General features: G+C 50.3%; 1 protein-coding gene across 4 annotated transcripts in view; it reads right to left on the bottom strand.

Annotated features, from left to right (window-relative positions):
* Positions 1 to 482: 482 nt before the first annotated feature.
* NUP85 (nucleoporin 85) overlaps positions 483 to 12587 on the bottom strand; it is a 31286-nt gene continuing 19181 nt past the window's right edge. For 3 of the 4 annotated variants that reach the window (XM_034942862.3, XM_034942863.3, XM_063599387.1), the window contains 12 exons: positions 10953 to 11087; positions 10726 to 10848; positions 10361 to 10492; positions 10031 to 10137; positions 4783 to 4866; positions 4568 to 4633; positions 4227 to 4378; positions 3257 to 3374; positions 3067 to 3167; positions 1452 to 1603; positions 1039 to 1140; positions 483 to 662 (listed from right to left, as the gene is read on the bottom strand). In XM_034942862.3, the coding sequence (XP_034798753.1) occupies positions 561 to 662; positions 1039 to 1140; positions 1452 to 1603; positions 3067 to 3167; positions 3257 to 3374; positions 4227 to 4378; positions 4568 to 4633; positions 4783 to 4866; positions 10031 to 10137; positions 10361 to 10492; positions 10726 to 10848; positions 10953 to 11087 (1374 nt within the window). In that variant the 3' untranslated portion in view covers positions 483 to 560. The remainder of the gene's footprint in view (positions 663 to 1038; positions 1141 to 1451; positions 1604 to 3066; positions 3168 to 3256; positions 3375 to 4226; positions 4379 to 4567; positions 4634 to 4782; positions 4867 to 10030; positions 10138 to 10360; positions 10493 to 10725; positions 10849 to 10952; positions 11088 to 12587) is intronic. The other variant, XR_004667352.3, reaches the window with a different exon arrangement.

The following is a 12587-nucleotide window of genomic DNA, read 5'->3' as shown; positions in this document are numbered from 1 at the left end:
AAAGTGCTGGGATTACAGGACGTGAGCCACTGCACCCGACCTGGGGGGTGATTTCTTATCTAAGGAGGCACAGGAAGACAGTTGCGTATCAGAACATAAAACAAGGCCGGGTGTGGTGGTTCACGCCTGTAATCCCAGCACTGTGAGAGGCCAAGGTGGGCAGATCACAAGGTCAGGAGTTTGAGATCAGTCTGGCCAACACAGTGAAACCCCATCTCTACTAAAAATACAAAAAAATTAGCTGGGTATGGTGTGCACTTATAATCCCAGCTACTTGGGAGGCTGAGGCAGGAGAATCACGTGAACCCTGGAGGCGGAGGTTGCAGTGAGCTGAGATCGTGCCATTGCACTCCAGGCCAGGCAACAGTGCAAGACTCCGTCTCAAAAAAAAAAAAAAACATAAAACAAGCATTTTTTAATCTCTTACCACCTCAGGTTCAGACTAGACAGATAAAAAATTCCCTGGGTGGACTCTAAGAACCTACATTTGCAAAACAACATTTATTCTTTTAAAAAATCTATATACATTGCCATACAAAGATACCACATTGAAGCAGTTCTCAGGAACCTTCCAGTGAGCCTTCTCTTATAATTGCCCGAGCAAGATTTCGTGCCAGAGAAAGTCTCAGCATTTCCACCTTGGTGGTCTCTATGTCATCATCCTGCAAAGCAGAGAGCGCCAGCATGAGCTAAGAGCAGGAAGGAGCCCTTTCACACTCCCGAAGGGTCTAGCTAATCCAAAGGTAGAGGGCACTTAACATTCATAGTAGCTTCCAGCAACTTATCGATGTAAAAGAAAGCAATACCAAAGGGCCATACTGGAAATGATGAACAGCAAAGAACAAAATGTAGAGATCAGAACACTAGAATCCCTGATTTTCTCCTAAAAGAAGGTGGTGTGTGAATTACACAGGTTAAGGGGAACAGAGGCACATGTGTCCATAGGAGCCAGTGTTTCTGGAGGGAAGGGGAAGCCTGAGATAGAGGGAACCTTTTCCCACCTCCATGTGGAACCATCAACCCAAAAGTGAAAATGACCTGGAGCTGCTCGGTATCAGATTCTCCATGCACAGGTCTTCTTGACGTCAAGTCCTCCAGACACCGCATCAACTCATAAGTCTGTTCTGCTGAGAAAATCACCTAGGGAAGAGAGCCTGCCTTGCTTGGCTGCCCCCAGCCCTGGCCTGCACTGGTTGGGGCAGGGGCCCATGTTCGGACGTTCTTCCTTTCATGCCCTTCGCAATAGTGTGCTTTGTATACGAATACCTCATTTCAAATCAAGCAGTGTTTGTTTCCTGTGTGAGTCTGGAATTCCAGAGAGGGCGCTAAGGGGAATACACGCGCACAGGCAGAACGACAAAGGAGGAAACACGCACATCGGCAACAGCTATACAACTAAGCTTCAGCAGGGACTGACAAGCAAAGAAAACCACCGCTGCTGCAACCTTCACCTGTTTCTGTTCCAAAAGGGGCAAGGCATCTGTCAGCAGAGTCATCCAGAAAGACCGAGGGGCAATCCGAGACGTCATCAAGGACAGAAGGAGAGAAGCTGCGTCAGCAAAACGCTTCTCCCCGTACATACGGTGGAACTCGCGATACTTTCCTATGGCGAAACAAGAGCACTGAGTAACCTGCATATTCCCCCAAATTGCCCAAGTGACACCTACAAAAGTCACCCTGGCCCTAAACAAGAGAAGAAAAACCTCAGACCAGCCACTCCACAAAGCAGGAGATTTTTTTCTGTCTCCAAACTCATAGGTCCCAGTGAGATGCAGACCAAGAGCATTCAAAACAGACTTGGAAGAACTCCGAAGAGCCAAATCTGGGGAAACATCAGAGTCAAAATACATAACAAGAGTCATGGATTAAAAGAGATTGACTAGGCCAAGCGTGGTGGCTCATGCCTATGCCTGTAACCCCAGCACTTTGGGAGGCCGAGTCAAGTGGATCACCTGAGGTCAGGAGTTTGAGACCAACCTGGCCAACATGGCGAAACCCCATTTCTACTAAAAATACAAAAATTAGCCGGGTATGGTGGCATGCACCTGTAGTCCCAGCTACTCAGGAGGCTGAGGAGGAAGAATGGCTTGAACCCGGGAGGTGGAGGTTGCAGTGAGCCAAGATCGTACCACTGCACTCCAGCCTGGGCGACACAGTGAGACTCCGTCTCAAAAAAAAAAAAAAAAGAAGAAACATGGAGGCACTGGCCAGGCGCAGTAGCTCACACCTGTAATCCCAGCACTTTGGGAGGCCGAGGCGGGCGGATCACTTGAGGTCAGGAGTTCCAGACCAGCCTGACCAACATGGTGAAACCCCATCTCTACTAAAAATACAAAAATTAGGCGGGGCGCAGTGGCTCACGCCTGTAATCCCAGCACTTTGGGAGGCCGAGGCAGGCGGATCACAAGGTCAGGAGATCAAGACCATCCTGGCTAACACGGTGAAACCCCATCTCTACTAAAAATACAAAAAATTAGCCGGGTGTGGTGGCGTGCACCTGTAGTCCCAGCTACTTGGGAGGCTGAGGCAGGAGAATTGCTTGGACCCTGGAGGCGGGGGTTGCAGTGAGCCGAGATCACGCCACTGCACTCCAGCCGGGGTGACAGAGTGAGACTCTGTCCCCAAAAAATAAATAAATAAAATACAAAAATTAGCCAGGTGTGGTTCCGCGTGCCTGTAATCCCAGCTACTTGGGAGGCTGAGGCACGAGAATTGCTTGAAGTCAGGAGGTGGAGGTTGCAGTGAGCCTGGCAGCCTGGGCCACAGAGCGAGTAAGACTCTGTCTCAAAAAAAAAAAAAAAAAGAAGAAAAAGAAGAAAGAAAGAAAGAGAGAAAGAGAAAGAGAGAGAGAAAGAAAGAAAAACAAACAAACAAACAAACATGGAGGCACTAAGGAGATGTGACAGCCAAACTCATGACCCTGGACATGACGGAGGATGTTTCTGGGACCACTGATGCAATGGGAATACATGAAGGAAGCGCTGGGAGAAGTCTGACGTGATCCCTCCAACCTCCCCAACTACCCACTTGTGCCCAAAGCACAGGGCACAAAACCCAGAGACTCACCCAGGAATGTCAGTCGGTCACTGAGCATCATGGCTGGCCCCAGGTTGTCAATGAGATCCAAATCAGAAAAGCAGCCTCGCTCACAGTAATCCCTGAGGAACCTGCAGGGCCCGGCCCAGAGATCAGAGCAGCAGTCTCAGGCCCACCTCAACCACCCAGTCCCTGGGAAGCCAACACTAGCGGCACCCACCTGTCTGACACGAGCGTGGCAAAGGCGGCATCCTTAGCACGGATGCTCCAAGAGAGGGCAGAACCCAGGCGATTGTTGCGGACGGCTTTCATGGCTAAGATCTTACAAATGCTGCGAACTTTGCAGGGGAAAAGAAAAGGTAAACGGCTTTCACTCCACAAATCACTCCATTCCTGAGCCCTGTGGGGACCGGAGTGGCCTCACAGCCTCACTCCACCGCAGAGCCACTCTTTGGGCTCTAAATGCAGCTGGATCGGCAGAGCTAGAAACTCGGCTGATTAACAGTGTCTGGGATCTGCTAAGAGTGTAAGTGCCCATCACGGCAAGACTGGCTCTATGAGTGTGTGTGGCTTCAAGGGTAGCAAAACGTTGCTCCCTACATGTCAGCTCTTCTATTTTTTTTCTCCCTACGTGTCAGCTCTTCTGTTACCTCTCCAGATGCCTCAAATCACATCTTCCTGTGGATCGTGAATACCATATGCTTTCAGAAATGGTCGTGAACATGCAACTGCCTCTCTGCAGGGTAATAACTCATGTTTACATTACTCAACAGTGAGGGGAGAAATGAAGGGGCAGACTTGGTCATCCTCATTCCACTCTCTCTGCTTTTCTGGAGCCACCTCCAGCACTGCTTCCCCATTGAGCCAGGCTGAGCTAGCAATAGCAACCCACCTGGACAGGGAAACAGCGCCAACCCCAGCCCTGACCTCGTGGAATCAAGTGTGTGAGAAAAGGGGCGGCTCAGGCCTTTCCAGATGACGTGTAGATTTTGTCTGGGTTCCAGTGGATCCCTAGCTTTCCTGTCCCTCCCAAATATCCCATCTCTTAGTTTACCTCTTGGCGTCCACAGCCCCAAGTCTCCAGTGTGGCTCGTGAGGAGGAGGATGGCCGGGGTAGGCATAAAGTGTGACCTCAGGATCCCCGACTCCTGCGTCCCACAGACGGTAGGCTGGGAGCAGGGCCAGCTCACCTTGTTCAGTCATCTGCCGCTGCTCACAGACCCGCAGCACCTTCAGGGCTTTCTGCTCGGTGTTCAGAGGTATCCGCTCAATGTGCAGCTCCAGGGAGACTCGGCCCAGCTCGGGGCAGTAATCAAAGTAATCGACCCCCAGCTGCCACAGGCTGCAAAGGTTCGAGGAGGACAGACATGAGGTGCTGCCTCATGGCTCCGAGGCCTGGCACCTGCAGCTCCCTTTCACTGACCCTTCCGAAGCCTTCAGGGAGCCAACTGGGAGAGAACAGTCCAAGCTCCAATGGCACCCGCATGCTGAAGAGCACCCGCATAGCCCACACCCATGGGGTCCTTCCTACCTGGGATGAGCAAACAGTCCCGAGGCGTACTCCAGCAGGAGGAACTCTCTCATGTTGGAACCGAAACTGGAATAAAACATAACAAAAGACCAAGACTCCTGGCCTGCCCTGTTCAGGGCCCCCTTAGCCCAACCTCCCTTTCAGGCATTCAGTTCACACCACCCTCGGGGGCCTGGTGGTAAGAAGAGGAGGATCGGCGCCTCCAGGCCACTTACTAGAGGTTGTGTGACTGGAGGAGCTTGCAGTGGTCCAGCAGGTCTGTCAGGTGGGCCACAAACCACCAGTTGCTCAGGGCGATGCTGCAGATTCAGACACCAAGGCAAGAAGGAAAATCAGGGCACAGGCCGCGTCCCACAAGAGTGGGGGTGAGCAAGAACCCCACATGTCCTGTCCCTCAAAGAGATGGGGCCGGGCGTGATGACAGCTCATGCCCGTGATCCCAGTACTTTGGGAGGCCAAGGCAGGCAGATCACCTGAGTCCAGGAATTTAAGACCAGCCTGGGCAACATGGCAAAACCCCATCTCTACAAATACAAAAATTAGCCAGGCATGGTGGCACACACCTGTAATCCCAGCTACTCGAGAAGCTGGGGTGGGAGTATTGCTTGAGCCTGGGAAGCAGAGGCTGCAATCGGCCGAGATCACGCCACTGCACTCCAACTTGGGTGAGAGAGCACAACCATATCTCAAAAAAAAAAAAAAAAATCGCTCAGAAAGTAGTTGAGATGGAGTCTTGCTCTGTCACCCAGACGGGAGTGCACTGGTGAGATCTTGACTCACTGCAACCTCTGCCTCCCAGGTTCAAGCAATTCTCATGCCTCAGCCTCTTCAGTAGCTGAGATTACAGGCATGCGCTACCACACCCAGCTACAAAGTAGCTTTTGAATGTTCTCACCACACGCACACCAAAAGGGTCACTATGTGAGGTGACAGATGTCACTAGCTTAATTTCACAATGTATACATCTATCAAAACATGTTGTTGGCCGGGCGCAGTAGCTCACACCTGTAATCCCAGCACTTTGGGAGGCAGAGGTGGGAGGATCATGAGGTCAGGAAATCAAGACCATCTTCGCTAACACGGTGAAACCCCATCTCTACAAAAAGTACAAAAAATTAGCCGGATGTTGTGGCGGACACCTGTAGTCCCAGCTACTCTGGAGGCTGAGGCAGGAGAATGGCGTGAACCTAGGAGGCGGGGCTTGCAGTGAGACGAGATCACGCCATTGTACTCCGGCCTGGGCGACAAAGTGAGACTCCGTCTCAAAAAAAAAAACAAACAAAACATGTTGCACACCTTGGCCGGGTGCAGTGGCTCATTCCTGTAATCCCAACACTGAAAGGCCGAGGCGGGTGGATCACTTGAGCTCAGGAGTTCAAGACCAGCCTGGCCAAAATGGCAAAACCCCATCTCCACCCAAAATACAAAAGTTAGCTGGGCGTGGTGGCGTGTGCCTGTGGTCCCAGCTACTCGGAAGGCTGAGGCAGAAGATCGCTTGAGCCCAGGAGGCAGAGGTTGCAGTGAGCTGAGATCGTGCCACTGCACTCCAGCCTGAGTGACAGGGCAAGACTCTGTCTCCAAAAAAAAAAAAAAATTTTGTACACCTTAAATACGTACTACTTGGTTAATCACACCTCAATAAAGCTGGGGGAAAAAATGGGAGGGAGTGGGCTGGGCCAGGGGAAAGGACACCTCAGCTTCCCAAAACAGCTGTTGCTACCCAGATTTCTAGCTGATGGTTATGTCGAAACCATTGGATAAGCCAGTGAAAAGGCTATAGGGGACCCAGGCTAAGGGAGCCAAAGCCTTAGCCTGCACGAAAGCCACCAACAACTGGAAGGAAGGGCTGAGACAGTGCCCGGTGTCTTCCCAAAGGATCCAGCAGCCTCCAAGGCTGGAAGGCAGCAAGCACTGAGAGCAGAGAACTAACAACACAACTCAAGTGATGGAGACCAGACATAGTGCTGCACAAAGCCACCACGGTCTCCCTACAGGGCCCAGCAGGCCTGAACCACACAGTTTGGTCTTAGATCACACACGCACACACTCCCACTCTCACTCTCTCTGTCTCTCTCTCACTCTGAAGGATTCTGAGTGAGCAGCCGAGACACAGAGCAGGTGGGCATCCTTAACATTCAAGGCGGGAAAGGCCTAATTATCAGCTCCAAAGTAGCCCTCTGCTGAAAACCAGAGAACGCTGCGGAGTTGGGAAGACCAGCTACGGTGAAGGTGACCCCTCTAAGCAACTGTAGCCCCAAATGAGCTGTTTGTCCTGTACTAAGGTCACTGTCAACTCCTTACCCAGGCCCCATCTTGCTTGTTGGGGGCTCTGGAGTAATCAAAGCTCCAGTGCCTCTACCTGCTATTCTGGAAATGGGGTGTGAGGTTTGTAAACACTGCTGCACCCTGCATCCAAGATTGTGGGCTGGGCCAAAATACAAGTCAGAAGATTCTAGATTCAGCAGACATTAAGCTGGAACTCTTCTTGGTTATTGAAGGAAGACTTGTCACCTTTTAGCTCGATACTTTTGGAGGACTTGAAGGGCACCAGGAAACTGCCGACATCTTGCCCAACTCCCAGTGAAGTGCACCCCAGCTGTTTCCTCTTGCCAGACAGCAAGGAACTGGCCCGTCTTCAGAGGAAGCTGTAAGCCAGGAGGGAAGAAGGGACCCTGTGGAGGACTCCTGCCATCTCCTTTCAGCTAAGGGGTTAGCAGTCAAGCATGCCCACCCAGGCACTGAGAGACAAACCCCTGGCCCTTTAGCAGGGCTGACGAACTACAGCCTCTGAGTCAGGATCCCCTGGCTGCCTTTTCTGCCCCTTAGGGTCTGGCACGATTAGTGACATAGGAGTAAATCAGGGGCCCACTTAGAAACCTCCCTTCTCCATGTTCATATGAAGGTGGTGTGAACAGGAAAGGAAAAAAAAGAAACCTTTTTTCTAATGCCTTTAAAAAGGCATGCCAACAGCTCACTGGCTCAAGTCCAGAAAGAGACACACTTCCCTGCCGCCCAGAACTGTGCATGGGTCTGACTGATACATCCCATGAGAAAACAAGTGCCCACAAGACCCCAATTCAACCTTTCCCCAGAGCCAGGAGGGCACACTTCCTAAAACTGCTACTGCCTCTGAAGACATTGCAGCCCATTTCACAATTCCTGGGACAAGCTCTGCTTTTCTGTTCCTCTTTCAAAACAGGATAGGAGGTAGCCTCGTGATCAGAGAAATGCAAACTCCAAGATTTCCCACTAACAGAGCTCAGATCCCTTCCTGCTTGTGAGAGTGGAGAGAGGCTGAGACTGGGGGACTGCAAGCCTAATCCTTCCTTGTCTGTGTCCGGCACGAGAGTGATGTTGTTCACCCCTCTTCACTGGTACTTCTCTTTCTCTTCTGCCACTGGAAACAGCAGGATGCTTTCCCCTTTTATACTCCCTGCATCCAACAGACTTCTTCTGCTCAAATCTGTTTTATTCCTAAAAATCCAGATACAGGGCTTATAAATTAGGAAGCCCTGGTGAAACTCACTCACTGTTATAACACAGGAAATTTAGAATACTCAACTATGGGCAGAGACACCAACAAAGCCAAACGATGGTGTGTTTGTGTGTTTTTAAGTTATTCTCACTAATTCTTCCATGCAGGGACTTCTCACAATGTTTACAGGCCTGTGAAAATATTGACACAAAACTTGACTTTCAGGCCGGGCATGGTGGCTTACGCCTGTAATCCTAGCACTGTGGGAGGCCAAGACAGGCAGATCGCTTGAGCTCACAAGTTCAAGAACAGCTTGGGCAACATAGTGAAACCTCATCTCTCCAAAAAAAAAATAATAATTAGCCAGGCATGGTGGCGCACACCTGTAGTCCCAGCTACCTGGAAGGCTGAGGCAAGAGGATCACTTGAACCTAGGAGGTCAAGGCTGCAGTGAGCTGAGATCACTCCACTGCACTCCAGCCCGGGTGACAAAGTGAGACCCTGTTTCAAAAAAAAAAAAACTTGGCAGGGAGCAGTGGCTCACACCTGTAATCCCAGCACTTTGGGAGGCCGAGATGGGCAGATCACCTGAGGTCAGGAGTTCCAGACCAGCCTGCCTAGGCAACATGGTGAAACCCTGTCTCTATTGAAAAACACAAAAATTTGCTGGGCGTGGTGACGGACACCTGTAATCCCAGCTACTTGGGAGACTGAGGCAGTAGAATTGCTGGAACCCAGTAGGCGGAGGTTGCAGTGAGCCAAGATCACGCCACTGCACTCCAGTCTGGGTGACAAGAGCAAAACTCTGTCTCAAAGAAAAAACAAAAAACCCAGAAACAAACACACAAAAAACTTGTTTTTCATTCCCCAAATCTAGTATCATTTTCTTGAAGCCCTGGCATTCTTTTGGCCAAAACAAGAAAAGCAGGTAGGGCGAAGGAAACTCTTCCCATGCGCAGATCTACAAACAGCCAGTTGAGGTCAGTGAATCTGACACCTGATCAAGGCCATCTTCTGCCATTACCCACTTCCTCCCTTCCCAGCACGTCTTCAGTGCAATGCCCACCATCCAGGGTGCAGAAGAAGGAAGGGGACCTTCTTTCTGACTTACCATATATGGAGAGTTCTGGAAAGGTTTACCTTTGATTCATTATGTTTGGCACTCCCTTTCCTGCCTTGCTAAAGATTCAGTGCAATCATAGAACACCCTCTTTTGGATAGAGGGCTGGAAATTCTGAATAATACCCAGCCTGAAGCCCAGTGGTTCGGTAGCTCACGTCACTGGAGTGAGACTCTTGGAACACACCATCCCATAAGGTGACTACGTGTCCATTAGGTGCCAAGAAACAGGCTTGCTGGCTTTTTCTAGATTTTAAATGTCAAAGTAATTTCCCGCAATGTTATTTTAAATAAACAGCCCTGAAATGGAAACGGTTATGTATATGGTAGCTCAAGTCTCCAGGAAGTCCCTAAGCTCACCCAGAGAAAAGCCATTATCTACCTGTGGCAAGTCAAGCAGGGGAGCAGATGCTATGGTTTGAAGGGATCCCCTCTAAAACCCCAGTTTTGCCAATGTGATAGTATTAAGAGGTAGGGCCTCTAAGAGGTGATTAGGCCACATCCTCCCTCATGAATGTGATTGGGTGCCCTTATAAAGCGACTTGACGAAGGGAGTTTGTCCTTCTTGCCCTTCCACCACATGAGAACACAGTGTTCAAGGTGCCATGTTGGAAGCAGAGAGCAGCCCTCACCAGCAACATTGCCAGTGCCCTGATCCTGGACTTCCTAGCCTCCAGAACGGTGAGAAAATAATCTTTTTCTTTATAAATTACCTGGTCTCAGGTATTCTGTAATATCAGCGTGAGATGGACTAAGATAGCAGGTCTGAGGGAAGAAGGGTAAGGAAGGAACAGGCCACTCTAGAAACGCAAGGTGGTGATATTTGTACACCTAAAAATGGTTACAGTGCGGGGTGGGAGAGATCCTACCTGCACTCTTTGATTACTTGATGGATGTCAAACTCAAAGGCTGCCAACAAGATGTTGTCCAGGGGTTCTGGGCTGCTCTCACCTCCCAGAAACAGGTCCAGGCTGGACTGTGGAAAGGTGATGAGACACTCAATCCCGAGGACGGAAGCAGAGACTCAGGGGGCAGGCAGGGCTGCTGTATAAGGAACCCCAGAGAAGGTGCCTTGTTCTTTCACTAAGGGCCAAAGGAAAGGGTCTTCCTGTTCCTCAGGGAGGAATTCAAAGAGAATGACCCATCAGGGCGCCCCCAGGACTCCTACCCCCACCCTTGCCCACCCCGAGCTCACTCACCTGGGCATAGTAGTGCAGATCAATGGGTTTTACTGTGGGATTGGAGTACAAGAGCCGAGTCACTAGGAAATGATACCAATTACTCAGAAGTTCCTTCTGCTCTAACAAGGCAGCTTCGTCTCCCAGCATAATCTGAGGAGAGACATTTGTGCTGAACTCTGTCCTCCTCTCAGGGGTACCTTCTCCATAATGCTCCTGCTCTCAGCTAAGGGCACTGGATTTCAACTAGTCTGAAAGCTCTCGCCATCACGGCAGAGCGACAGACAGCCCTATCCAAGGAGGACCAAGCTCCTGCCACTGCTGCACTGGATGCCACAGCCCCCATAGGAAGCCAACATGGATGCAATCTGAACTGCTTCCCAGACCTTCAAGAGAGACTCCAGGTGAGGGCTGGTGGCGAATGTGCTGTCCTGGAGGTACCGCTCACATTCCTCATGCCAGTGCTGCCACTTCAGCTCCAGCTCTGTCAGTGTCTGGGTGTTCCCGGGCTAAGGGAGAGACCAGCCATGAGACGTCATCCCATCCACACCCTTTATATTTAGTGAATCACGCATCTCCTGTGACCCAGCAGAGCAAAGCTACCCCCACGTACACTGAGAATGGGCATTGTCCTCATCAGGTCCCCCATGATTCGGCATATGCCTGCAGAGGCGGGGCTGGCATCGGCTTCCTTGGAGAGCATCTGTCGGGCCTCATCCAGCCGGCCCTGCAGCACCAAGATGGTCACCTGGGAGGAGATCCGGGCCCATAAGCATTGGCAGGAGGCCTGGCCCTGCCGAGGCGTGAGGAGGCCAGTCCCCTCACCCCACACTTTGGCTTTTTAACTCTTCACACACAGGCTTCTTTCTGCCCCTGAGTCTGCCCTGGGAAGAATGATGGCTCTTTCCCTCCAGAAGTAATCTATCACATCCAATCTCATGGCTTTGTCACCTCCACTATGTTTTTCAAACAGCCAGCTGTAGTCCATTATAGCCTGTGACCACCTTTTTTTTTTTTTTTTTTTCAGAGTTCCCCTCTTGTTGCCCAGGCTGGAGTGCAATGGCATAATCTCGGCTCACTGCAACCTCCACTTCCCGGGTTCAAGCGATTCTCCTGTCTCAACCTCCTGAGTAGCTGAGATTACAGGTGCATGCCACCACGCCCAGCTAATTTTTGTGTTTTTAGTAAAGATGGGGTTTCACCATATTGGCCAGGCTGGTCTCGAACTCCTGACCTCAAGTGATTCCCCGCCTCGGCCTCCCAAAGTGTTGGGATTACAGGCGTGAGCCACCACGCTCAGCCCCAGCTTTTCAAAAATGAAAGAAACAGAAAAACATGTTCCTCTACCTGCTTCCCCCCACCCCTTCTCCACCATCATGGTGTGTGCTGTTGATTATTTCTCCCACCATCTTCTCACAAAACGTCCAGGATCATGCAATTCCTGGCCAAGAAACAAAAGCAAAATCGTCCCATTCACCAGTGGATTCAGATTAGAACTGGTAATACAGGGCTGGGCATGGTGGCTCACAGCTGTAATCCCAGCACTTTGGGAGGCCAAGACGGGCAGATCACAAAGTCAGAAGATCGAGACCATCCTGGTTAACATGGTGAAACCCCATCTCTACTAAAAATACAAAAAATTAGCCAGGCGTGGTGGCAGGCGCCTGTAGTCCCAGCTACTCAGGAGGCTAAGGCAGGAGAATCGCTTGAATCTGGGCGGCGGAGGTTGCAGTGAGCTGAGATTGTGCCACTGCACTCCAGCCTGGGTGACAGAGTGAGACTCCATCTCAAAAAAACAAAACAAAACAAAACAAAATAAAACAAAACTGCTAATACAGTTAGCTACAACCCCAAGAGGAAGGACTGGAGAAGAACCAAGCTGGGTCTGCCAGGAATTACACATGAGATGAGTCTACACGTAAGACTATCATCTTATCACATCAAGCTGAAACTGTCACCACTATCTGGAAAGATGGACATACTTTGTTGAGAAAATGGTTTTTCTCTGATTATAAGCTCTACAATAGTAGGTTGGTTCAATAATAAATATGTGAGAAGTTTTGTTTGGAAAAAAATTAAAATGAAATAATAGAAAATATCAGAATGCATTAAATAAAATGGTTCATAAAAGTTTCAGTTCAAATATAAATATGTAAAATAAATACACTCAGGCCAGGCGTGGTGGCTCACGTCTGTAATTCCAGCACTTTGGGAGGCCGAGACGGGTGGATCACCTGAGGTCAGGAGT

Source organism: Pan paniscus, chromosome 19 (assembly GCF_029289425.2).
Source record: "Pan paniscus chromosome 19, NHGRI_mPanPan1-v2.0_pri, whole genome shotgun sequence".
In the NCBI taxonomy this organism is placed as follows: Eukaryota; Metazoa; Chordata; class Mammalia; order Primates; family Hominidae; genus Pan; species Pan paniscus.
Note: the sequence above shows the minus strand (reverse complement) of the source record. Positions and strands in the feature narration are given on the sequence as shown.